At 47.5% G+C, this 25,920-nt stretch overlaps 1 protein-coding gene across 3 annotated transcripts; it reads left to right on the top strand.

The window, feature by feature from the left end:
* Positions 1 to 1,067: 1,067 nt before the first annotated feature.
* ENO1 (enolase 1) lies at positions 1,068 to 23,449 on the top strand. Of its 3 annotated transcripts, none has more exons than XM_044281827.1 (12): positions 1,068 to 1,135; positions 6,051 to 6,142; positions 14,589 to 14,684; positions 16,454 to 16,512; positions 18,577 to 18,646; positions 19,699 to 19,832; positions 19,964 to 20,186; positions 21,422 to 21,619; positions 21,704 to 21,905; positions 22,595 to 22,703; positions 22,798 to 22,856; positions 23,000 to 23,449. In XM_044281827.1, exons 2-12 carry the CDS (start codon positions 6,058 to 6,060, stop codon positions 23,067 to 23,069), a joined length of 1,305 nt encoding a protein of 434 aa, XP_044137762.1. In that variant the 5' UTR covers positions 1,068 to 1,135; positions 6,051 to 6,057; the 3' UTR covers positions 23,070 to 23,449. The 3 variants fall into 3 exon arrangements, with proteins under 3 accessions (XP_044137762.1, XP_044137763.1, XP_044137764.1); XM_044281828.1 differs by lacking the exon at positions 16,454 to 16,512 and adding an exon at positions 16,182 to 16,240; XM_044281829.1 differs by having other exon boundaries at positions 1,083 to 1,135; positions 6,054 to 6,142.
* The last annotated feature ends 2,471 nt before the right edge of the window (positions 23,450 to 25,920 follow it).

The raw sequence follows: 25,920 nt of genomic DNA, 5'->3' as shown, positions 1-25,920 counted from the left end.
GTTAAGCCCTAAAAAAAAAAAACAGCCGAGGTATGTCTACGGCCTCTTGCACACGACCGTATGTATTTTGCAGTCTGCGAAAAATGGATCCTTAAAAAATACAGCTGGCCCTTCATAGAACAGTCCTATCCTTGTCTGTGATGCGGACAATAATAGGACATGGTCTATTTTTTTTTGTGGAACGGACATATCAAAAAATTGAAATGCACACGGAGTACCTTCCGTTTTTTTTTCCGGATCCATTGAAATTAATGGTTCCGTATACGGAACCCAAAAAACGGAATGTAAACAAACAAAAAAAAAGCCTGAGGCTGATTTAAAATCCACACCGCAGTCCAATTTAGGGCTCATGCACACAACCTGCAAATTGCGGATCTATGAAACATGGATACCGGCAGTGTACTGCAGAATGGTACGCCCTGCCCTTCATGCAGTCATTTTTTTCTGTCTAAAAAAACCGATCTCATACGGAAATGGCTTAAACAGAAGCCAACAGGATCGGCTTTTTTTTTTTCTTACAGGATCCTGTTTTTTTCTGTTCTTCTGACATCACAGGAACGGAAAACGATAAGGAGATGGGAACTCTCCCCAGTTGCCCATAGCAACCAATCAGATTCCACCTTTTCATTTTTCAAAAAGAAGCTCTGAGAAATGAAAGGTGGAATCTGATTGGTTGCCATGGGCAACTAAGCCAGGTTTCCTTGAAAGCATTTTGGATAAATCTCCCCCATAGTCTTTTGCATAGCTTTTTTCTTTTATTTTTCGATATACTACAAGTAAAACGAGTGTTTCTATCGTGTACTGCGTGTATCCTGGAAGCACACATCCACACAGTACGTCCGTCAGCAGCCCCCCACCACGAGGAGTGCCCCCCGCACGTACAGCGTCTGTCCACCTGTGAGTGACACCTCCATCTTGTCACCGCCGCTTCCTGAATGTCTCAGCAAGGTCGCATGAGCGCCTCCTAGCCAATCACGTTACGTTAGAGGGAGCCCCCGAGGGGGGGGGGGGGGGGGCTTGTGACGGCCAACGAGAGGGCGGGGCCTTACGCAGGGCTCTGAGCTATAAAAGCCGAGCGCAGCGCAGGCGTCTTCTCCTTTCTGTAAAGCCGGAGAGCAGAGTACCAGCCGCAGAGGTGAGTGCAGGTACCGCAGAGACACCCACCTACGTGCTAGAAGCCAGTCACTCCTCTTCCCTGTTACTCCCCTTAGCCTGGGTAACATGGCTGCCCGGTTCACCTTTGATATTTTTGTTGCACATTACATTGAGTCCTATGGTATGTAACTGTCCTGCCTCTAGTCTGTTGCACTCATTGTGCTAGAGAGACTATGGACAGTGTGGCAGGTACTGTCAGTGCCCATGGCAACAGCCTGCACTACCACAGACTGCGGCATAGCCTGCAGATATACTGGGGGCACTACAGGATGTGTCACAGGAATGTGCCACTTGTGGCCCCCAACCCATGACAGATGCCGGTCTCAGCTGCTGCCTGCTAGAAATAGAAACCTGCATGCATTGGGTGGGATCCTGCCTGATTAGCAGTGTCACTTAACCCCTTCTGTTCCAGGTAGATGTGTGTGTGTATATACTGTGAGGGCTGTTGTGTCATATTGGTTGGCCGTCACCGCCAGTTACTGCCCATCCTGCAGTAAAGGTGTCTGAGAAATAACGGGTTTTCTTTCCCCTTGTAACTAGATGTTCTAGAACAGATCTTGCATCTTCCCTGTTGTAAAGGTGGAGCCTGTCTCCTGAGATGGTAAAGGAACCGAGTCATGCCCTTAAAATGGTTCTTCTTCCCTTGTGGCTTTTACCTGAAGGGTTAATTAGAAGGCTTTGCAATTAGAGGGTTAACACTGCTAGATCAATCAGATTTTTCCTGTAAATGATATTGGGCTCTGTGGCGGTGATGTGGGTGTGGTGCGTCGGCTGGCTGCCACATTGCGCGTCCACCTGGCATTGAGGGCACTGATAGGCTGAATAGACTTTATCCTGTAGGCACCTGGGTTATAGAAGGGCATCGGTTCAAATCTTGGTGCAGGACAAGTGTAACATTGCATTGACTTTATTAGTAGTGGTTTGCTAGATCCTTGCTCTTCTAGGACATGGCTTCCTTCATGCAGAAAGGTGCTGCGCAGTCAACCTGGACTGTGCGTTTCCAATCTGGTTTAGTGGTCTCCTCCACTGAGCAGCAGCCATGCCCCTTGATGTAATGCTATACAGCATATCCAGTGGTGGGTTAATCTGACTGCCAGACCTAGACGTGTGCTGCTCGTGCGTGTCTGCACGTCTGCAAGCTGCCGTTTTCTATAAATGAGCATTTCTTCTGCTTGAATCACTGTACTTTTCCACGGCTCAGATGCCAGGGCCTGCCCCAGCCTGGGAGGAAGTGCATTTATGACTAATTATCCAGCCCACCGCTGCGGAAATGAGGACACTCGTGTTTCTTCATGCTTGCATCAGAGAATATTAATCTTGGTCAGCGATGACTCGTACCGATGCAGTCATGTAGGAGTTAAATGCAAAATCGCCACCCTCCCTGGATTAGTATGAGTGTGGGCTGCAGACAGCCAGTGCAGAGCTGCTGCTTTAGTGGGTGATCTGACTGCAGAAGTGGTTTGGCTAGAACTCTGCCCTTTCACTTGAACCTTTGTACTGTCTGAGAAACAATGTTGCTTACTGCCATGGGACATGTCCTGTAAATTCTGCTGAATTGCTAAAGGGTGTATTCACATGTGCAGGTTGTGATCAGGTCTTATTGATGCAGTTTTCAAGCCAAAAACAGAGGGCATTAGGAGGAGACTGGACATCCCTGGGGATCTGTCTGCAAAGAACTGATCAGTACTTGCCTGGTAGGTCCAGCGCTGTCGGTTTCTCCTGGCTGCAGTGGTAACTTCACGTCACCTACAACACATGACTGCTGCAGCCAATCACTGGTCTCTATGTTGCACCACTGAGGCCAGTGATTGGCTGCAGCAGTGATGGATGCTGGATCTGCCAGGTAAGTATTGATCAGTGATCCTCTTGAAAATGGTCAAACCCTTTAAGATCAGGGTCTTAACTTGTACTTTCATTTTTATTGACATCTGCTTTTTGTTGTTGTTTTTTAAAAGCCTGATCAACACCTGCATGTGTGAATATGCCCTTATTTCTGCCTTGTACTGGTGGTTCTTCAGTGGTATGCTGTTTATGTAGCACCAATGTATTCCACAGTCCTGCATGCAGATTCCCCCCTCAATTGGGGTTCAGAAGTAGGCATCCCTGTCTCATTCTAAGGTCAATTGGGTTCCTGTGAGACGCCACTATTTTGCAGTCCACAAATTCTGTATCTGCATAAAAAGATCCAGTCCTGGTGCCGTTCACGTTTTATTTGCAGATCTGTTTTCAATGGGTCCGAGGTTTGCATTTTGCAGAATGGACATGCGGATAGCACACAGATCCACGTGCTTTCTGAATCTGTATGTCCGTTCTGCAAAAAATAGATCGTGCCCTATTCCTGTCTGCCACATGCGGACCCATTGACATCAAGGGGTCTGCAGAAAATGTGGCTAAAACGTGGACTGCATCTGTATCTTGTGGATTTGTGACTTGCAGACTGCAAAATGGATAGTCATGTGCATAAGTGTTGAAATTTCAGAGCCGCGCAGGTAAAGAAAATCACCGTACAAAACGGGGGCTGTATGAGTGCAATGTGGATTCACCTTAACAATGGGGCACAGATTTGGGTACAGAATCTGCACCAAACTTTTGAACATACCGTAAAATGGCAGGGATACCTGTTCACATCACAATTTATTCAATGGGGGCAGTGTTATAAAGGCTGTGTTTGGTTTTGGCAGTACGATCGCCGCCTTATCCCCCCGCACCCAAAGTACAGCCCGGTTTCGGAATATAGATTGTTATGGACAAAAATTCTGTGAATAAATTAATAAATTGCCCTGGAGAGCCTTGCTTAGGATTTAGCTGCTGTTATCCTAAAAATGGGACTTGTAGAAAATGGTTGCCTCTGCGACCCCAATGGGTTCATCTGCTTGTAAGGAGGCTAGAAGATGTCGCAGTGTATGGCTGATGCTCAGGATGGGATTATTTAGGGGTGACCTCTATAGGATGGAGAGTGCCCTTGGAAATAGTCTGAGCACGCCCTGATGCTTGGAAGCTGCTACGTGAGGAGTAATGTGGTAATGAATGGGGGAGGCTCTCGCATTCAGCTCCTCTTTCCTCCGTGATTATCTGGTTTGGTTCTGCAGCAACATCTAGAAGCTGCTGAGCCTCAAACGTCTCCTCCTAAAATCTCATCAGATTATATAATATATTATATAATTTCTGGAGAGAGGACTGGGATTGACTTGTACCAAAAGGGTTAACCTGAACTGCAGCATTTCTGACGTTTCGGAGGAGGAGCGCAGACCGGAAGACTTGTCAAGGGCATAGCCGTGTATGTAGCCTGGGTGTAGAGCCCTGCTTCATTAGGGTGACATGTCTGAGCAGAAGACGATGGCTAAACTGAGGCTCCCCGTCAAGACAATGGGGTTGCACATAAAGGGGATGTTTTTGGTGTTTTCATGACCTTGGCTATGGAGGGAGAACATCGCATCCTCTGTCAAAGCAATCTCTTGCAAAATAATGTCTTAACCCTTTTTATGCTAGTTCTGAAAATGCTCATTTCTGTTGAGACAGGACTAATAGGGAAGCTCCTAAAAACGAGTCTCTAATTTAGAGCCTCTCCTTAATGGGTCAAGATGTCTAAATTGATTAGATTATGGAACAAGCATGCACAATTAAAACCAAATCTTAATGCACCCCAAATTTGGAAATTCGAGGTGTAAATGCCGCAGCATTAAGGGGTACTTTGTGAAGAGGGAGCCTGTCTGTTTCATGTGGCCTGTGGTTGGGTCAGCATTATTAGGGGTTGTTTAGCTGCTAGCTTCCAGAAATGGCACCACACATGTTCTCAGGTCCTGTCTGGTATTGCAGCTCTGCTCTGAAGTGAGTGACTGCAGTACCAGATGTAAACTATGGACAGGTGTGGAGCGGTGTTTGGAAGATGGCAGCTATGTTTTAACTCTTGCTAACCTCTTTAAATTGTGCAGTGCACACCCCTGTGTGCAAATTGATGCCAGCCTCTACAGTATTTAGGCCAGTCTCCTCTGCCCTTTAGAACATGTAATGTTCAGCTACTGTACCATGCCTCTTCTAAGCTGGCACACAGTTGGTGGTGAAAAGATGAGGAACTTCAGTAGCAGGTGCCATTGGCCTGGAATCCGACAACACTATCCATAAAGCCTCCTACACGAGGGCATACAGTTAGACATCTTAAAGGGGGCTATCCCATCAAAAGTATTACTGATGTATTGAATATATGATGCCTAGGGTGACAGCTGGGAACCCCAACAATCCCAAGACAAGGGTCCCCAAGCTGCCTATTTGAATGGCACACTTATAACATATATGTATCTCTAACATGTGCACCAGCACCCCAACATTTATCACCTAGCACAGTGGTGGCAAACCTATGGCATGTGTGCCAGAGGTGGCACTCTGAGCCCTCTCTGTGGGCTCCCACACCCTGGAAAGTCAAAGGTGTACCAATATGCCTTGGGCTAGTTTCACACTAGCGGCAGCCTTCTCCGGCAGATCTGGCAGCACGCGTGCACTAGCGGCAGCACAGGTCCGGCAGGCTGTTCACCTGCCGCTAGTGTGAAACTAGCCTTAGACTTTTCCTACCACTCATCAGCGCAGGACGCATAGGCAGGCAAAGTACATGGACTATAAACTATATTGGACTGTAGTATTCAGGATAAGTGGGTTTTGGGTTGCAGTTTGGGCACTCTGCCTCTAAATGGTTTGCCATCCCTGACCTAGCCTGTGAATAGGTGAGTAATTTTTCCACAAATACCTTTCAGAAAATGTCTCGGCATCTCAGTATACAGACACTGCTATGGCAGGCTAGTGATGTCTGAGCTATAGCACTAGTCTTATAATATGGTATTAATGTGTAGTCTTGCATTCTTTTGTTCTCCTATCCTAATGGTGCATTTTGTTTTTCTAACCAGCAGCACCATGTCTATCCTAAAAATCGTATCAAGAGAGATCTTCGACTCCCGTGGGAACCCCACTGTGGAGGTTGACCTGTATACAGCAAAAGGTGGGTTACTTGCGCTCAGTTTCCCAAAACGGAGAGACCTTCCTAGGCCATAAGTTCTGCTACAGAACAGTTTATTTTTTATTTTTTATCAGCCAGCATTTAATGGGGATTTCAAATGTCCAAATATTGAGGGACCATCGTTATCAGATCGGTGGGGGCCTGACACTTGGCACTCCCAACAATCAGCTGTCTGAAGGTGCTGGTTCATCTTCGGTTTTTTTTTTACATTGGCCCATCTATCTGTACTTGGTAACCACTGTGTGGATATTGCAGCTTTTTCACAATTTGAGAAGGACAAAGCTGAAATATCCTGTGCCAGTTAATCTGTAGAAAAGGTGAAATCGGCTGGTGTTGGCCCTAGTTGTATTGCTGTACCGCGCAGAGGGGCACATGGCAAGAATCAAAATGGCTTCTCTACCATTATGTAGTAGGTTTTGCCACCCAAGACATAAGGGCCTGGTGTTTCCCCCTCTACAACCTTTTACATGACCCTTTGGCCAGTTCACTTTACTCTAAATAGCTAACCTTTCCACTTGAGAGAACTTGGTGGCAAAGGGAATGGGACCAAGCGTGGAGGGTTTCCCTTTCTTGACACACCACATGGGTTATCCATATGAAGACTTGGATACCAGTGATGGTCAGAATATCTGTGGACTTAGTAAAATGTATAACTACATGGTCTGCCATCACATACACTGCTTGTTTCCAGGGGTTACAGGCACCATTGCGGAGCAGATACAAGATGGTTGGGAGCCGCTGTGTATGACAACTCCTTGAAATATTACTCTTTGGCTACATTCACATGACTGTAAGAATTGCAGACTGGATGCATTGCTGACCCATTCAGTGTTCAGTTCTGTGGCCCTGCCAAAAATATGGCATGTCCTATTGTCCGCAGTTGCTAACAGGAATAGGCATTCTCTATATAGTGCTGGCCAGGTGCAGACTGCAAAACATGGCATGGTCATGTGGATGCACCCATCACCTGATGTGGAACGGCTATCAGCTTGTTGGTGCTGAAATATTTCCACTATGGCTAAATTTGCAGATATATCCTGGGTCTAAAAGGGGTTTCCAGGGAAAGAACATGCTTGAAACAGATCAGTATGGTCAATTTAAAAATGTAATTTCTCGCCCAGTTTCCTTGGGGGACACAGAAGACCTTGGGTATAGCTCATCTCCCTAGGAGGCGTGACACTAAGTAAGAACTGTTAGCCCCTCCTCCACAGCTATACCCTCAGCCTGGAGAGAGAGACTGTCAGTTTTTAGCTTAGTGTCCAAGGAGGCAAGACACTCCCTGCTCTGCAGGGCTGTTTTCTCCTTGTTTTAATTTTAGATTTTTACTTTTTTCTTTTCTTTTTGTTCCAGAACATCAGGGACAACAGAGACGCACTAGACCTCTCTGTTTCTCCCGGGGTCGAGCTGCGCCAGTGCCGGTCATCCGCACTGCTGCCTCCCCCACAGAAGGCAAGGTGGATCAGGGCAGCCCAGCTCCCCTACATCCCGCCAGCGCAAGGGTCGCCCGCACGCCAAGTCCCTCTTCCAGCGTCCTGCCACTACGGTGCCAGTAGCTGAAGGGGCGACCCTGCTGGAACGGACCGAGGGTGAAGACGGCTGTGGTGAGAGATTGGCTTCTCCAGCCCTACGTCCCCCCCCCCCCCACCCCGGTCTCCTGCGTGCCTGACCCCCATACTGACAGGGCCTCTGGACCCTTTTGTCCCTGCTAGTCCTAGGCTGGCCCCTGGCTGCCACAGGGCGACATTCTGCTCCCTCTCCTCCCCTCCATAGGACATTGGCACCCTTCTCCCTGACAAGAAGAATGCCTGGGGAGCTGCAGAGGTTCGCACCTAGCTGCCCCTGACGTAGGGGTTATGCAGGCCTCCCACCCTCACAGACCCGGTCTCAGGGTCCCCCTCCCTCTTACCGGCCACTGCTTCAGGGCCAGAGGGCCCGCGCCTTGCTGCCCCTGACCCATCACGGGCACCGGTCCAAGGGCAAGGTGGTTGTGGCTGCCGGCCATATGGAGCGCTGTTCTAGGCCAAGGGCCCGCTCCAGGGGTGAAATGGCTGCCGGGTCATCGCTTCCGACAGCGGGTGGGCACCGCGGCCTACAAATGAGCGCTATGCCTCAACAGCCCCCGGCCGACCGTCGGAACATTCCGGTCGGCCGGGCGCCGCAAAATGTTGTTCCCCTCCTGGGCGACACTTCGCGGCAGCGATCCCACTCTATCCGGGTCCCCAGCTCTTCCGGCCCGCGGGGTGGGCACCCGCGGCCGGTATGTGCCGCTCCGTAGGCCCGGCCGGTACTTTAAATACTGTGCGGCCCCGGTCAGCTGGGCGCCGCTAAAAATTTAGACCCCGGCTTCACGGCCTGCTAGGCCGCAAAATTCGGGCCTCTGTTGGAGGGGGCTGGAACTTCTCCGGGCACGAATCTTCCCGCCTGGAGGTTCCCCCGCCCCCAGAGGATCGCAGTGCCGCCCCCAGGCCGGATCCCTGTTAACCCCTTGGGTACAGGCCGGCTTCCGATGGGCCTGTGTGGCTTTCTGCCTCAGTGAGGCTGGGTTATAATAAAAAATTAAAAAAATAAATAAAAAAAATTAAATTATTTATTAATATGACTTGTGGGCTGCGCAGGACACTGCAGCCTCATCTCAGAGTGCTGCCTGTATACATGCCCCCCTTCCATAGGTGGCATGGTGTCGCGCTCCCCGGCTGCGGCGCTACCAGGGTCATTTCCCCTTCTAGGCGGTTTTTTTTTTTGCCCTCTCCGCGCTACGGCGCTGGTCAGTGCATGCGGCCTTTTCTGTAGGGTGCCTGCCATGTGCAGGACCCCCCCTCCTGGCGGGATACTGCACTCTCCTTAACTGCGGGTTGGCCTTGTGCATGATCGCCCTTTCATTGGCGGCCTACTGCAGTTTCTCCGGATACGGTGCTGGCCATGTGCACGACCACCTTCCATAGGTGGAACACGGCAATTCGTTGCCGGCCATGTGCGTGACCCCTTCCATAGGCGGAACGCTACACTCTCACTGGATTCGTTGCCGATCATGTGCATGACCCCCATCTTAGGCGGAATATTGCACTCATCGGATTCGGTGCTGGCCATGTGCACGACCCCCTTCCTTAGGCGGAACGCCGCACTGTCTCTGGATTCGCTGCCTGCCATAGGCATGACTCCCTTCTGTGGACGGCATTCGGCACTCTCACTGGATTCACTGCCAGCCATGTGCATGACCACCTTCCATAGGCGGTATGATGCACTCTCATTGGATTCACTGCCGGCCTTGGGCATGCCTCCTTCCCTGGTGGCGGCATACATACACTCCCTCGGTCGGTGGTTGTTCTCTCGCCGGTACGTTGTTGGCCAGGTGCATGAACCCTATGCATGGCGGGGTGCTTGCACTCTCTCTGGATCCGCTGCCAGCCATATGCATGACCCCTCTTCTGTGGGCGGTGTACGCACTCTCACTGGATTCGCTGCCGGCCATGGGCATGCCTCCTTTAGGTGACATACGCACATTTTCACCGGCTGCTCGCACTCTCCCTGAATGCGATGCTGGCCATGTGCATGGCCCCCCCCCACCCTTCGTGTTCTGGGCGGCATACTACACTCTCACCGGATACATTGCTGGCCTTGAGCATGGCCTTCTAACATGGGTGGAACGCTTGTGTTCCCATTGGATGCGGTGCTGGCCTTGTGCGTGACCACCCCTCATTCCATGGGCGGAATTTTGCACGCTCACGGGATTCAAGGCTGTCCTTGTATGTGCTGTGCTGGACTTGCTCATGTTCCCCCTTCATTGGTGGAGTAGTTGCACTCTCACAAAATTTCGGTGTTGGGTGAATTGTTGCACACTCACTTAATGCTAGGATAGCCCTGTGCATGACCCCCCTTTCACTAGGTGGACCTCCTGCGTTCCTGCTGGATACTGTGTGGCCATGTGCATGGCGCCCTTCTGGGCGAAGTAGGGTATGCCCTACTTCTCTGACATAGTTACGACCTTGGGCATCACCCCCTTTTTGGGGCGGGCCCTTGCACTCTTGCTGACTGCAGTTTGCCAGGTACATGTCCCCCCCCTTTCGAGGAGGTCAGTTTGCGTTCTATCGCATACCTTACTAGTCTTGTGCATAACTCCTTTTCAGTTGCACTTCCGTAGATACTGTGGGACTCTGTGGCTGGCCTTCTTCGCTGAGTGATATTTTTGCAGTGAGCGGACGTTCTTGTGCGTTGTTTGGGCCGTGTATGCCTTCTCGTCCCGTAGGTGGGTTAGCCTTCTCACTGCTTACAGGGCTACTCGTACGTATGCCTCCTTTCCCCCTGCGACATACTTTTTCTCTTGGGAGACGGTGTTTGCAGCAAGCCTTGCACTATTCTCTAAGGAGATCATTCTGTCCACCTGTGTGAGCCTAAGGTGTTGTCCAATAAGCAACAGATGAATACCTTATATTTAAGTAGACGGGCTCTGCTGCTCGCTACTGCACCGAGCTGGGTGGTACTCACTCATTTCGTTGGCCCTTCCGCCCGGGGAGTGTTCGTGGTTCCTAGATACGTACCCATTCGTCCTTCCGCGGCATTGTTTCCCTGCGCTAGTGGTCACATGGTCGAGAGTGCTGTCTGCAGCGCCCTTCGCATTTTATGTTGGCTCTGGCAGGACTACGGTCCCCTCGCCTAGTACCTTTTCCTCCTCTTCGGGTGCAGTGTGGTATGATTCTTTCCGGTTGGCGCCCTCGGTGCTTCAGTCTGATCTGCTACCAGGTTCGGGCTGCTCTTCTTCGGAAGGTCACCCAACTTCTCTTGGGTGCTCGCCTACCCAGGTCCGGAGGACCTCCGCCTTGAGTTCTTCAGGGTATTCAAGGCGGTGGACCGGGTGTCTCAGTGTAGCGGTGTGCTGCTTTTGAGCTGTTCTATGGCTTCTCTGTTGCCCACTCCTATGCCGGCCTCTGTCTCGACCGCCTTTTCTCGCCGGTCGGTTTGGCTCCCACTCGGTACAGATCACTCCGATGTGGCTTCTGTTCCGGCCGCGCTTCAGAGGCTGTTCCTTCACTGCCTTTCCCTCGGGGGAGAGCGTGGTTCATGTGGATGGTACTGGTGTTCCCTTTGAGTCCCCCTTGTCCACACTGGTTGTACTAGCTGTGTACCTAGTTACCGGGTCTACGGCGTTCTGTCCTCCCGCTGGGTGCAGATTGCGTTTTTTGTTTTTTTGTTTTCAATTCTAGGCAATGTTTCTGCTATGGACTTACCTTCTCGGTAGCTTGGGAGGACTGCCTTTTGCCAAGATTGTCTTCAGATCTCCCACACCGGGACTGTAGTCCGTCTTCCTGTGGTGACTGCATCGGCTTGGGTTTTAGCCTGTCTTGTCCTGGCATCTGGCGGTTGCTGGACGGACCCTTCGGTTCCTGTCCGTTTGTCCTTCTGCTCCCCCACTCAGGGTGGATCCGGGACAACTTGCTCGGGGGCCGGCGGGACCAGTTCTACCGACCGTTCTACCCGTGTTACTGGTCTGCGCCTGATCATTGGGTTTTCACCCTCTTGCCCAGGCGACTCTAGTGGGCTCGCTAGTGTTCGCTCCTGGCCGTGTTTCGTCCAGGATCTGTTGGAGGACTTAGGTTTTTACCTGGGGTTCTGTGGGAAGCTGGGCGTTCCCCCGCTCTTCCTTTCTCTCTCTCCATGGTTCTGTTTTTCTCCAGTCCGGCCTGGGACTGGGACTCTGTCGCTTGAAGTATCAGGTGTCAGCGCTGCCCTTCTTTCAGCGTTCCCCGGCCCTCTGGGCCTGTCTGGACCTTCTTCCGTGGAGCGGCTCTTGGGTTCCTTTGTGCTGCCCTCCGGTACCGCCCTGGGACCTACATACTGGGCTCTTGGCGCTCCAATCTTTCGCTTGGAGCCGTTACAGTGGTTCTCTCTACTCCTTCTGTCCTGTACGGTTGTGTTTCTGTAGCCATCGTGTCTCTGGCGGGTGCCTGAGTGGCGGCCCTTCTTGTTCCGAGCCTTTTGTCTTTCCCCAGGACAGGGCTGTTCTCCATTCCGTCTCTTCCTTCCTTCTGAAGGTGGTGTTTGTCTTTCATTTCGTCGAGGCAGTCGTCCTCCCCTTCCCACCCCCGGGAACGGACACTTCACCGGTTTGGACGTTGTTTGGACCTTGCAGTTTTTTACTTGGAGATCTCCGACTCTTGTCTACGTTCGGCCTCTTGGGTTCCAGGAGGTCCGCGCGAAGGGTTGACGGCATCCAGGGTGGCTTTCCTCCTCTTTCTCAGAGTGGCTATTGCTGTGGTTGCCGCACCAAGGGCAGGGTTCTGCTTTTGGTGTCACCGTTCATTTCACCAGAGCTGTCGGTTCCTCCTGGGTCAGAGGCATTAGGCTTCGGCCATGCATTTGTGCAAGGCGGTCACTTCTTCCTTGCACACCTTACCAGGTTCTACAGGGTGCGTACTCGGGCTTCAGCGTCTGCTGCCTTGGGCCGCCTGGTCTGCAGGCGGCGGTTTCTTGATGCCTTCGGGTGCTTCGCCTTGGTGCTGTGGTCCCTCCCCTCTTGGACTGCTATTGAACGTCCCAAGGTCTTCTGTGTCCCCCAAGGAAACTGGGCGAGAAAACGAGATTTTTGTATAACTTACCAGTAAAATCTTTCTCGCTCTTTCCTTGGGGGACACAGCACCCACCCATTCTTTGTTCTTCTCTGCACGGTTTCCGGGTTTGTTTTACCCGTTGGGTAGTTGGCTTGTTGGTTCCACTTTTGGACTTTGTCTTGTTTTCACTACTTGGACACGCAACTGACAGTCTCTCTCTCCAGGCTGAGGGTATAGCTGTGGAGGAGGGGCTAACAGTTCTTACTTAGTGTCACGCCTCCTAGGGAGATGAGCTATACCCAAGGTCTTCTGTGTCCCCCAAGGAAAGAGCGAGAAAGAGATTTTACTGGTAAGTTATACAAAAATCTCGTTTTTATGACTTAAATTTTTCCTTGGAAAACCCAGTTAATCTGCAGTTTCATGTAAACTTGGCAAGGCAAAGAATACTGATGGACCGTAAGACTACGGTTCGCTCATATAAATACCTGTAAAATTTTTGTGGTAAGCCTGTGTATTTGACTGGATTTAAAGAGGTATGGGGTATTCCTATTCCATCATCACTAGGATATGCCCCCATTGTCTGATAGGTGCAGGTCCCACCTCTGGGACCTGCACCTACAAGGAGAACTGAGCGGAGAGAGCTGTGGCTGGAGGACCCTGGGGTCCGTCCACCATAAAGTGCTGCTCCCATACAAGTGAATGGGAGCGCATGGCCCCTGCTTCCATTCATTTCTATGGGGCAGACTGAAATGGCTGAGCCAGCGCTCGACTATTTTCGACTGCCCCATTTAAAAGAATGGAGGGTGGCTGTGCATGCGCAGTGTGCTCTCATTAATTTCTGTTCTCTGGGACCTGCACCTATCAGACAATGGGGGCATATCCTAGCGATATGCCCCCATTGTATGTGATGGCAAAACACAAGTAGATTGAATGATTAAGGTTACTTTCACACTTGTGTTTGGTGTGGATCTGCACAGATGGATCGATTCAGATAATAAACCGTCTGCATCCGTTCACAACGGATCCGTTTGTGTTATCTTTAACATAGCCAAGACGGATCCATCTTGAACACTATTGAAAGTCCAATGGAGGATGGATCCGTTTTCTATTGTCATAGAAAACGGAGCCGTCCCCATTGACTTGCATTGTCAGAACAGATCAGTTTGGCTCAGTTTCGTCAGATGGAGACGGAACGGAGGCAAACTGATGCATTCTGAGCAGATCCTTTTCCATTCAGAATGCATTAGGGCAAAACTGATCTGTTTTGGACCGCTTGTGAGAGCCCTGAATGGATCTCGCAAACGGAAAGCCAAAACGCCAGTGTGAATGTAGCCTTAGTTAAAAGGTTATAAACGTGAAACATCCATAATACCCCATCAATAGTATAGGGGATAACTATTAGATCGGTGGGGGTCCTACCTCTGAGAACCCCACCAATTATGAGAACAGAACGGCTGGGCACACTGCTTGGCTATCTCCAGAACTCCGATAGAAATTAATGGAGCAGCTGTGTGCATGTGCAACTGACTGGACTGTTCATTTCAGGGGCGCTGCAGGCAGTACGCGGCCCTCGTTCTTGTGATCTGTAAGGGTCCCAGCGGATGGGGGATAACTTGAAACTGGAATACCACTTTAATACTGCCATACACATTTAGTTTATACTGGCCACATGTCTTCTGTGACCACAGATGAAGGATGAATGAAAAGCTTTATCCAGATCTCAGGCGCAGCAGACTCCTCACCAGACTATGACAGCCTGGAGGATGCAACAGTCAAGCAGTTTAATTTCATCCGACAACTGTTCCTTGTGGCTGACATTTTTCCATTCTCATAAATTCCAGTTTGTGTATGGGTGTAATCTTTGACGCACACTTTCTGCCTTGCAGGTCTTTTCCGTGCTGCTGTACCCAGTGGAGCCTCCACTGGTATCTATGAAGCACTTGAGCTCCGTGACAATGACAAAACCCGTTACTTGGGAAAGGGTAAGTCTATACTTTGCCAGTGTCTTGTTTTTTTTTTCCCTCTCACGGTTGACATTTGTACTGTATGTTAATCAACTGGGGCAGTCACTCTTGCTGGTCTGCAAAGAGGTGTCTCCCAAGGAAAGACACCTCTTTGCATATTTTCCCATGGAGCATTGCCAAAAGGTCTCCATACCCTGGAGCACTGCCAGTATGGGACTGGTCTCATTAATGAGCTGGTACCCTGCATAGGCCCCATGCATGACTGGCTCTGTGTTGCAGTCTACAAATCACAAATCTGCGAAACAGATACAGGTCTTGTGTGTCCCGCCCTATGTTAAATTCTCATTCTTGTCCCCCCAAGAAAGGATCAGATGCAGATTAAAAATGCACTCATGTGCATGGGACCTTAAGCTGCAATCTTACTGGCCTAAAAGAATGGGACAGTGGCATGATCATTGACTAGCACCTGTCATGTCTATCTTGGCAAATGCGTGTATTCCTCATGTAAAGACAACTCTGGTGAATCTTAGAACCTTGCATTGTACTATTCCTCCTGCAAATGGCATTAATAGCCAACTGGATGTTTCAGTCTCCCTTGTTTTATTCATACATTTCCAGAAGAAATAACAGGAATGGCACAATGCAGAGTTGTAAGGCAATGTGCTAAAAATGGGTAGAATATTTTTGCACCATACACTCTGGTCCCTGCCCCCTTTGTTAAAGGGGTTCTCCAGGAATGAAGAAAATGAAAATGTGTAAATATTACTTTATGATAAATATATATTCCCGAATATCTTAGTTATAATGGCTCGTTTTGTCTAGGGAACAATCATTAGGAGAAATAAAATGGCCGCCGTCCTATTAGAGAACATACAAAATCTGTCATCACACAGTACAAGTTACTTCACAACACTGAGGTAAAGAGCTGCCTCATTCTCTCTGCTCTGCATGTCAGGGATTATGATCCTGAATATAGGTGAATCCCTGGGGGAATGGAGATGAGGAGACATGAGGAGTGAGGTGTGGCTAATGAGCAGCACTTGTATGCAGTCTACCACTGCCACAGTCTGCCCTGTCCATCCTCTCTGTACTAAATTCCCCAGAGATTCTGCTAAAGTTCATATCCGCTGTGTTCAGGATCACAATCCCTGACCAGTAGGGCAGAGAGGAGGATGAGGCAGCTTTGTGTGAAGTAACTTGTCTTGCTGTGTGATTTAGAACAGGTTGTGTGAACTAATAGGATGGCGGCCATTTTGTTTCCCCTGATTGCTCCCCAGACAAAACGAGCCATTATAACTAATAAAAGGTATTCGGAAATAAGTATTTTCATTTTCTTAATTTCCGGAGAACCCCTCTTAAGAATAGTGCAAATTGCCTAAAACACAAATGCAAAGCTTATACCAGTTGTTGGCTCAAAGTAAGCCAGCATTCAGGCGCGTTTAGCTTGGTAACTATCTCCATGCATGTTTTGTTTAGTTGTACATTTCTTCACTTGTCTTTGTTCTTTGCTCTCAGGTGTAGGCAGAGCTGTGAAATATGTAAACCAGTTTCTTGGACCTGCTTTATGCACCCAGGTAATGGGAGCCGGTGCCTTGCACTCCTCCCAATGCATGGGGTTGACTAACTACTGAGATGGCATTCCTGGACGGCCAACATCTCCTCTTTGCCTTAGAAGCATATGCAATGGAAAAGCATTGAGGCCTTTAGCAGGAGATGTTGGTCTAGAAATGTCTCTGGTGCATGCTTGTGTGATCAGTGCAGTGATTGAATGTGCTTGTCCCTTCCAGGTGTCTCTAAAGCAGTTGGGCACATCAATAATACCATTGCACCAGCACTGGTTGGAAAGGTATGGGTTTTGGTTTTTAACTAACTGCTAACCTCTTTTTTTTGGTTTTTTTTTGGGTTCCCCCCCCCTTCCAAAGTTGACCTTGTCTGGGTCATACACAGGATTTAGCTGTCCAACATCTTTCTGAACCAGCTTTAGCTAGAATATTGTGCTGGCTAATCTTGTCTGAAGTTCACAAAGCCTAAATTCTGAAAGGGGGGGGGGGGGAATTGAGCACATTCACCCTACACATGGAAGCTGGGTACATTCACAGCTTCCCATGCCAGCAGGCGTGAAAGGGGCATTGCTGTGTGTCCTTCTAATGTTGGTGCAAGGACCAATGTATATTATCCAGATTGGGGATGGAACATGGCAATTTAGAGGACTTGCTGCAATCTGATTTTGACGCTCTAATGGACGGCAGGCGTAATGCTCAGCAGATCAACATGCCCTTATCGGGAATTTACAAGGGCTTGGAATAGACTTGTCTTAAGGTAGTAAATCCACTGACTACTAAGGGGAAAAACTAAGCAGAAGCCTTTCAGCGCTACCTCTACAGCATATCCCAAAGCACATCTTTGTGTTTGAGTGGAAAGCAGATTTATGTAGTTAAAGGGGGTCACTTACCATAGGTCTATGGCAGCTTTGTGGCGTAGAAAAGTTGCTGTATTTGGCACAAGTGTGGGTACAAAGTGGGCATGGAATAGGCGGGGAGTTGGTCAGAGCTCTATGGCCAGAGAACTGGTGCACATGACACGGAAGTCTTCTCAGTCTCCTGGCTGGAGTGGATTTCTGCGCATGGACAGTGGAAAAATGACAAATTAAGAGCTGTGCACCTTCATAAGCTGGTCATATCCTCAGTGGGGGTTTTTGCTCACTGACATTGTAATACACCGATCTTAACCCTCTCCGTCTTATATCTTTATGATCAGCTAAAGTAGCGCTTGGCTGAATGCTCATTCACCTGGCAGTCCTTATGCCCCCCTTATATACTCTGCCGAGCTTGGTGGCTCCTCTCCAATGAGAACAAAAGTATTGGACATGTTGAAATCAAACAGTCCAATCCTTCTTCCCCTTAATACTTGCCACTGGGGTATCTACACCTCCCACATTAGCTGGTTTGCCATCCCAAATTTGGTGACCTTTAACTGTTACTTTTCTGATGTCTGGCTTTTAAATCCATGTAGATGACGGTGGAACAGACTTAAGCTGTAACTTGCAGCAACAGGTGTTGATGGACACTTGTTACATGATCTTAAGGCTTATTTAATGAGCAGGCAGATCCTTATTTCATGGTTGAGGTCAGTTTAGCTGCTTGTGTAATGGTTTATGGACCCTGGCACAGTGCTTGTATGGAAATATTCCCTAGGAGCTTTGCTTGTAGGTGACGCATACTGTACATACACATGGAGTCTAAAGGGGGTAACTTTTTCTTTTTCCCACAGAAACCTATGCCTCATTGAGAAATTGGAAAATCTTATCCTATATACTTGCGGCCCACTTTGTTTTAAGGAGGACTTGTCACCTCTCTGGACATGTCTTAAGTAGGGATGAGCGAACTTGTGTTTTAAGATCAGCGTACAAGGTTCGGGTTGTCTTAAGAATGCCTTAATGGATTAGTAATGGTCCCTGTAGTAGCGGAATCCATAACGGAATTCTTAGATAACCAGAACCTTGTATGCTGAACCTGAAACACAAGTTTGTTTGACACTAGTCTTTAGTAAATAACTAGCTCCCATAATAGAACAATTCTGCTGCACTCAGTACTGGCAGTGGCAGACTGCGGGAACTTTCCCCATTTTGGCAAGAGAAATGTTGGCAATTTCTACATTAGTTTCTAGGAGGAACAGCACAGTGCAGAGTTATAAGAACGATTAGTTGCTAAACCACACGCCTGTCAGGAATGGTGACTGGTTCTCTTTAAGCTTGGGATCTTAAGGTTTGGTTTTGGCCACAAATTAAACAACCTTGCTGGATTGCTGTGGCACATAATACCACTGTTACCTGTGGACCTGAACAATCTCGTAATTCGGACTGAGGTCATTCTTATGGGAACTCGTATACTAATTGTCTGTTCTCTAACAGAATGTAAGCGTTGTGGAGCAGGAGAAGATCGACAAACTGATGCTGGAAATGGATGGCACTGAGAACAAGTGTAAGTATATTCTGTAGGCACCATGCCAGTCGTTAAATATTTAATCAGCTTTTCTGTTGCCACTGGCATGTTGTGGATACAGTAATGCCATCTGTAGGAGTGCAAATGTTTAGCATCAGTCTCGACAAAAGCCGATGGCGGCATTTACCACTAGTTTTAGTCTGGGCAGGCAATCATCGGGAAGGAACAGTTACATGCAGCGGTCACCTTCACTGTATGGGGATGAGCGATGGCTTCTGCAATCATTTGTCCCCTTAAAAGGTCATTGTTGACCATGCCCAGAAATGATAACTTGGGTGTCCACAAACTATTTCACCCAATGACTGAGTATTTTCTCATTCATCAGATCAGCAGCACCTCTAGGCTTCTTTCACATGAGCGATATGGATTGTCAGGATCTGAAGGTTTTGCACACAAGTTGAATCTGTTTTGTCTGCAGTTGCATTCAGTGTATTTTTTATTTCCCCCGGTCTGGATTGTATGTGTTCTTCACAGGGGTGAAGAATAACAATCTACATCTCTAGCAATCCATGAAACACATTGCATCTGTATGCCTTCCAGTTTTACACAAGCCCCATTCGCTTCTATGGAGCCAGACCTGTGAGAAATGCACAAAATGGAACATAACATAACCACTGTCAAGAGACAATCGCAGCATTTACCACTAGATTTGGGTTGGATTATACTTGGAGGGGGACTAGAACGTGACTTAATTCTGATTTCTTAAAAAAAAAAATTGACCATTTTTTTTTCCATGCTGGATTTTTCAACTGATGGTGGTTTGGAAGATTCCTAATATTACCAGCAAATAAGTGTGGTCCCCCACAGGGTTCTTTGATCTTTGCATCTATTTTTGTAATACAATGGTCCAAATGTACTTGGCCCAGATAAACCTGGCACTCACCAGTTGGTTGTCCAGCTTATGACCAACTTGTGTAACAGGTCTATGGTAGATTACTCATACAGTTCTCTAGATCTTTAGCACTCTGTTAAACTTGGCAGTTTGCAGGTGTTTGAAAAGCACCTTATCTATTTCAACTGTTTCTTTATAGCAAAGTTTGGTGCCAATGCTATCCTGGGAGTGTCTCTGGCAGTGTGCAAGGCTGGCGCTGCTGAAAAAGGTGTACCCCTGTACCGTCACATCGCTGATCTGGCTGGAAACCCAGAAGTCATTCTACCTGTTCCTGTGAGTTGCACCACAATCCATTTTATAAGCTTTTTATTTTTTGATTGGTTTTTGGCAAGCAATCAAAATGCAAAAACAGATGTTGGCATGTTCATAGTTGAGGCTGATTAACTGACCCATACTTTTCACAGGCATTCAATGTCATCAATGGTGGATCTCATGCTGGCAACAAGTTGGCGATGCAAGAGTTCATGATCCTGCCTGTCGGTGCCTCTTCCTTCAAGGAAGCCATGCGCATAGGTGCAGAGGTTTATCACAATCTAAAGAACGTGATCAAGGAGAAATATGGCAAGGATGCCACTAATGTTGGAGATGAAGGTGGCTTTGCGCCAAACATCCTTGAGAATAAGGAAGGCAAGTGTTCTCTGATGGGTTACTACATCCTTAAAGGGGTTTGGGGGATTTTCATATTGATGACCTATCCTTGCGATTCTTATTGACCTATCCTAAGGGTCTGACTCCTGGAACCCTTGCCAATCGGCAGCATGAAGAGGCTGCAACACTCGTTGAGCACTTGGTTTTTTTTCTAGGTCTGATGTCCCTTTCATGGGCTACATGGCCTAGGCACAGCTAAGTCCCTTCCAAGTGAATGGTGCTGAGCTATGACACAAGGCACTGCCACTATCTAATGGACAGTTCTGTGCTTGGTAAGCTGCAAGGAAGCCTAAGCACTCACCAGAACTGTGGCCTCAAACAGCTGCTCTGTGGGGGTGCTGGCAGGGTGTCCAACCGTCCAGAAATGTCTGAACAGTCTGGTATAAATAGGATGTTTTTTGTTTTATTTTGGTGGAATTATCATTTTACAGCTCACAGTAAATGCTGGTAAAGAGTTCTTATCAGTATATTGAGCTATAGACTTGGATTACTTTATCTTTATCATTATGCTTTTCCAATTTGTCAGTAAAAATACTATCTGTTTTGTGATTTGGGGATAAATTGTCCATAAAGAATTCTGGTTGGCAACCCTGGATGCTGGTAGTAAGACTCCTGCTAATCTCTCATTTGATTGCCTATCTTGAATCCTGTAAACAGCTTTTATTTAATGCTCCATAACATGGAATTTTCTGAATAGGCCATACATTTAGTGTTTGGCTCAAACCTTAGATACTGTAAGGTTTCAGTCTGCTATAGGACATTGACATCAGAATTCCAAACATTTAAGTTAATTCATATCTTCCAAATATTAATTACACCCAGAAGGGATAAACTGCTTTAGAATACTTCACTGGTAAATTTATCTGTAGCTGTTATGTTACTGTAACTGTATATAGCATGTGGTGGGAAGTCAGACTCTAAATATAGAGGTACTCTGCTATTCCAACCAGGGGTGGTCAAGGAATGTTAAGTAAATGAACAGCACCACTGCTGCAGAGTTGAAGATCAGCGGCGGCACATCATGCTTCTCACAATACTGCCTTAATTAATTTTGTAGTCTTGTAAATATTAGAATCTGTGAATAAAATGCATAAGCTCTGTAATATGCAGCATAGTACACTTTTTTTTTTAAATGGCTTTTAATACTTGATGTCAACTACTATCCTTGCACATGCACTTGCCTTCTATGACATGATGCCACTTCCACCCAACAGCTTTGGAACTTCTGAAGAATGCCATTAACAAGGCTGGATACTCAAAAGAGATTGTGATTGGGATGGATGTGGCAGCTTCTGAGTTTTACTGTGATGGAAAGTATGACTTGGACTTCAAATCCCCAGCTGACCCCAGCAGACACATCTCCCCTGACCAGCTGGCTGACCTGTACAAAAGCTTTGTTAAAGACTACCCAGGTAACTTCCAATGAGAAACTGGTCTTCATAATCTTAACAAACTGTCTCCACTTCGTTTAATTGCCTGGCTATTTTTCTTCCCAGTGGTTTCTATTGAAGACCCATTCGACCAAGATGACTGGGCTGCATGGTCAAAGTTCACCGCCAGTGTAGGGATCCAGGTAGTTGGAGATGACTTGACTGTGACCAACCCCAAGAGAATAGAGAAGGCTGTTGCTGAGAAGGCCTGTAACTGCCTTCTTCTAAAGGTCAACCAGATTGGCTCTGTTACAGAATCTCTGCAAGCGTAAGTAAAAGTTCAGTGGCTTAGTTTGTAAACAAGAATTTTGGCATACTGGGCTGAAAACATCTTTACTTCGCAACCTGAGGTGTAGTATACTGTATCACACTTCTTAAAGGGGTTTTCTGAGATTAAAATATTGATACATTCTCAGGATGTCTATCTAATCGGTGGGGGTCCAGCTCCTGGCACCCCCACCATTCAGCTGTTTGACGAGGGACATCACAAGTCACATGGCCTGTGTGCAGCTTAGTACCACTCAAGTGAATTGGCCTGCCTTGGTTGCAATACCAACACTGCCTCTATGCCATGTATGGCACTGTGGAGGCTGCAGTGGTCACTGGAGTGCTCCAGCCACTTGAAACAGTTGATCAGCAGGGATGCCAGGAGTCGGACCCCCTTCCCCACCAATCAGATTCATAACCTATCCTGAAACATTGTACTCCTGGAAATCCCCTTTAACATCTATAAATGGCTATATGAGTTCACTCACTTCCTCCAACACGCTTTTTAATATAGGCAATTATTAGAATGGTTATTTCTTATAATGAAACTGGTTTGCATAGAGCTGCAGTGCCAGATACAGCCTCCTCTATGGATGCACCTCTGTATCTGAAATAAGGGACTAGCTCCCACTGAGAACACTTTGATGTCGTATCCTATGTTCAAGGCCTTTTGTTCCTCCTCTCGTGCAGTTGCAAGCTGGCTCAGACCAATGGCTGGGGAGTAATGGTCAGCCATCGATCTGGAGAGACTGAAGACACCTTCATTGCTGATCTTGTGGTTGGCCTCTGTACTGGACAGGTATAAACTAAAGGATTTCCAGTTTTGTCTTTTGTTTAAATTCCCCCTTCTCTCCCTTTGCTGATCAGAACTTCATATTTTCTACTTCATTTAGATTAAAACCGGTGCTCCATGTAGGTCTGAGAGACTTGCAAAGTACAACCAGCTGCTTAGGTAAGAGTCTAAAATGCTTGAGTTACATTGAACCAATAAATGTCCAAAGTTGGTGAGGAATCAAACGGTTACCTTATAACTTGCACTTCCAGTGTTGTCAGTTTTAGAGTAACTTTTCTTTTTTTCACCCCTTTACTATGCAGAATTGAAGAGGAGTTGGGATCAAAGGCCCGATTTGCAGGCAAAAACTTCAGGAAGCCAGTCATCAACTAAGTCACACAGAACACTTGACCATCTTTGTGTAGTCACTGTACACCTAGGATACTGCAGGAGCTGGCTTAACCCCTTCATTGCTATAGAGGCCTGTCTCTACAAGCCCCTGCAGCAGTGACGGCACCTGAGCCTCCTCACAATCCTGCAGCCTGACCTTCCAGTTGCAGAAGCTTTGCTGCTTATTAGGATGATTCCTTGTCTGTCACTCTCGGTGCCTGCATGTTATGTTTTTCTATTGTAGCTGTGATCCTGATCACTTCAACCCTGTAGTATGTTGTCATCTTGTCTTGCAGTCTATCGGGAGGCTAGCTAACAGTTCATGTGCAGAGTCAAGAGATAATGTAGATTTATGAAGAGGTAATAAACTCTTTTGAAGGTGACTTTGGTTTTCTTTGTATCCACAAATCTCTGCATAGCAGCACAAAAATCCAGACTTCACCAGAAAAACATCTGGAAAATACCAAGGATTGTTAAATAGGGCAAGAAAACTGGCTTGTTGGTCTGCCTGGTCTACAGGTTGTGTGGTATGGCAACTTAATTCCATTCACATCAGAGCAAGCACCAGAAGTGGTTCACACAATTAAGAAAGCTGCAAAAAAAATCCTTTAAAACTGCTAGCAGTATAGGGGGAGAGACACAAGTGATGTGCAAGGACCTTTAAAACATTTTTCCCACCTGTAATTTAACTTTTTGGCACACAATGGGAGAATTTCCTCTGCTTTCCCATACACCAAAAACTATTTTTACATTCAAACTTAAGTGACTTCTTAAACACAATTTGTACAAATGTTTCCTGGCATTAGTGATGGCTGAAGTCTCGGGGTGCCTTCACATGTTACTGAAAACTCTGCCAGAAAACTAGCAGGATTGTTAGGGATTTTTTTTATTTTTTGGGTGTGAAATGTGGTACAGATTGACTGTATAAGTTTCTCCATTCAATGGCAAATGGATTCTGCATTTGAAAACATTGCAGAAAACATTTTCCACTGCAGAATCAATTTGCCAGGAAATTTTCCCAGTGGATCGAAAGCCAGGGGAAGCCTTCTGGCTGGGTACATAACGATTCTGCAGCAGGAGCCCTCCTCCTAAACTAGTCAGGATAATGATGGTTAAAGTGGTTGTCTCATCATGGACAAATGGGGGCATATTGTTAGGTTATTCCACCATTGTCTTAGAGGTGTGTGTCCCACAGCTTGGAACCCGCATATCTAACAGAGCCCCGAAGGTGATGGAGGAGCCGCCCTCCATTTATTTTCTATGGGGCACGTGGAAAAAAGCCAGTGCTTGGCTCTTTCCATCAGCCCCGTAGAAATTAATGGGAGCGGGGGCCACGCATGTGTGGTACGCTCCCATTCCCTTCTATGGGGAGCCAGCTTGGTGGTTGCCAGACTCCGTTCTTGATATGCCTACATTGTCCATGAGACAACCCCTTAAGTACTGCAGCAAGGGCAGCAGTGTCTTGTGCTGCACTGTGGTATTTGGTTTTGCAACCTTCACTTGTAATTGTGACCTCACTGCCCATACCCCTGAATACACCAAGGCATTTGGCAGAGCATGTCAGGGGGGCAGAGTAAATGATTTGTGTTTTAGCCAGCAAGTGCCATGCCTAGCATAGAAACTTGAAATATGAATAAGCAGTAAAGAACACTAGGGGAGCATTCACTGTTAGGAGGTAGCGCACCGTGAAACCAACAGTGTGCACTAAATAAAGCATGGAAGATGTCATGTGGCAACAGTGCAGACAGACAATTACAAGTGAAGGTTGCCCCCTAGTGGTTTCACTTTAGTATAATATTTAGACTACATGTGGATGATAGCCAGTGACAGAGCAGGTACAGCTGATAATTTTAACTTGGTCAGTTCCAGTTAACTTTATGGACAAGTAATAAATGTTAAAGTTTAGTATTAAAATAACATGTGTCAACCTAGAGACATTAATGGTCCAGTGACCAATTGTAAATTAGGCTACTTTCACACTTGCGCTTGATCGGATCCGTTCTGAACTGAGCGGAGCGGAGGCTGAACGCCGCCAGACTGATGCAGTCTGAGCGGATCCGCTCCATTCAGACTGCATCAGGGCTTGGACCGAGGCGTTTGGGTCCGCTCGTGAGCTCCTTCAAACGGAGCTCACGAACGGACGCATGAACGCTAGTGTGAAAGTAGCCTAAGGTTGTTATGTCTCAACACGTGTTATAGGATCAAATGTAAAAAAAGTAACTATTATGGGGGCACAGAGTGGCCATTAGCACTGTGAAGGGGACACAGGTCTGTCACCATGCCCAGTGTTCCTATATCTTGACGCAGCTGCATCAGGATGCTCTGTGCGGGCCAAGAAGAGGAAGCGCCACCAGCATGGAGTCCTGTGGGGACGCACACTAAGGATGTAGGTACACATGATCTACAGTAGTGTTAGCTGTGGTTTTACATAGGACTGTAGGTAACATCTACATTTTCTGTACTCGGATAGCATCACATGGTTATCTGTGCTGTTACATAGGACTGCAGGTAACATCTACTATAGTATCTGTACTCAGATGTATCACTACCTGTGGTGTTGCATAGGACTGCAGGTAATATCAACATTATCTGTACTTCTACTGCTCTAGATCTGGCAGGACAGTCTCAGAGTTCGTTGGCTTTCGTACCATTTTATTTATTTTTTTAAATGGGAGGGGGGTGCCATTTAAATTTTTGCCACAGGTGGCAGCAGAGCTAGAATAGGCCCTGCTTGTGAGTCATGTCTCATATTTCACATAGACCTTCAGCTAGCAAGAAGGCTTCAGCAGAAGGCCACTAAAAATCTGTGTAAGTGCCCCTGAGGTTCATTCACACAACTGTATTCAAGTCTGCA

Source organism: Bufo gargarizans, chromosome 2, assembly GCF_014858855.1.
Source record: "Bufo gargarizans isolate SCDJY-AF-19 chromosome 2, ASM1485885v1, whole genome shotgun sequence".
NCBI classification, from domain to species: Eukaryota; Metazoa; Chordata; class Amphibia; order Anura; family Bufonidae; genus Bufo; species Bufo gargarizans.
Note: the sequence above shows the minus strand (reverse complement) of the source record. Positions and strands in the feature narration are given on the sequence as shown.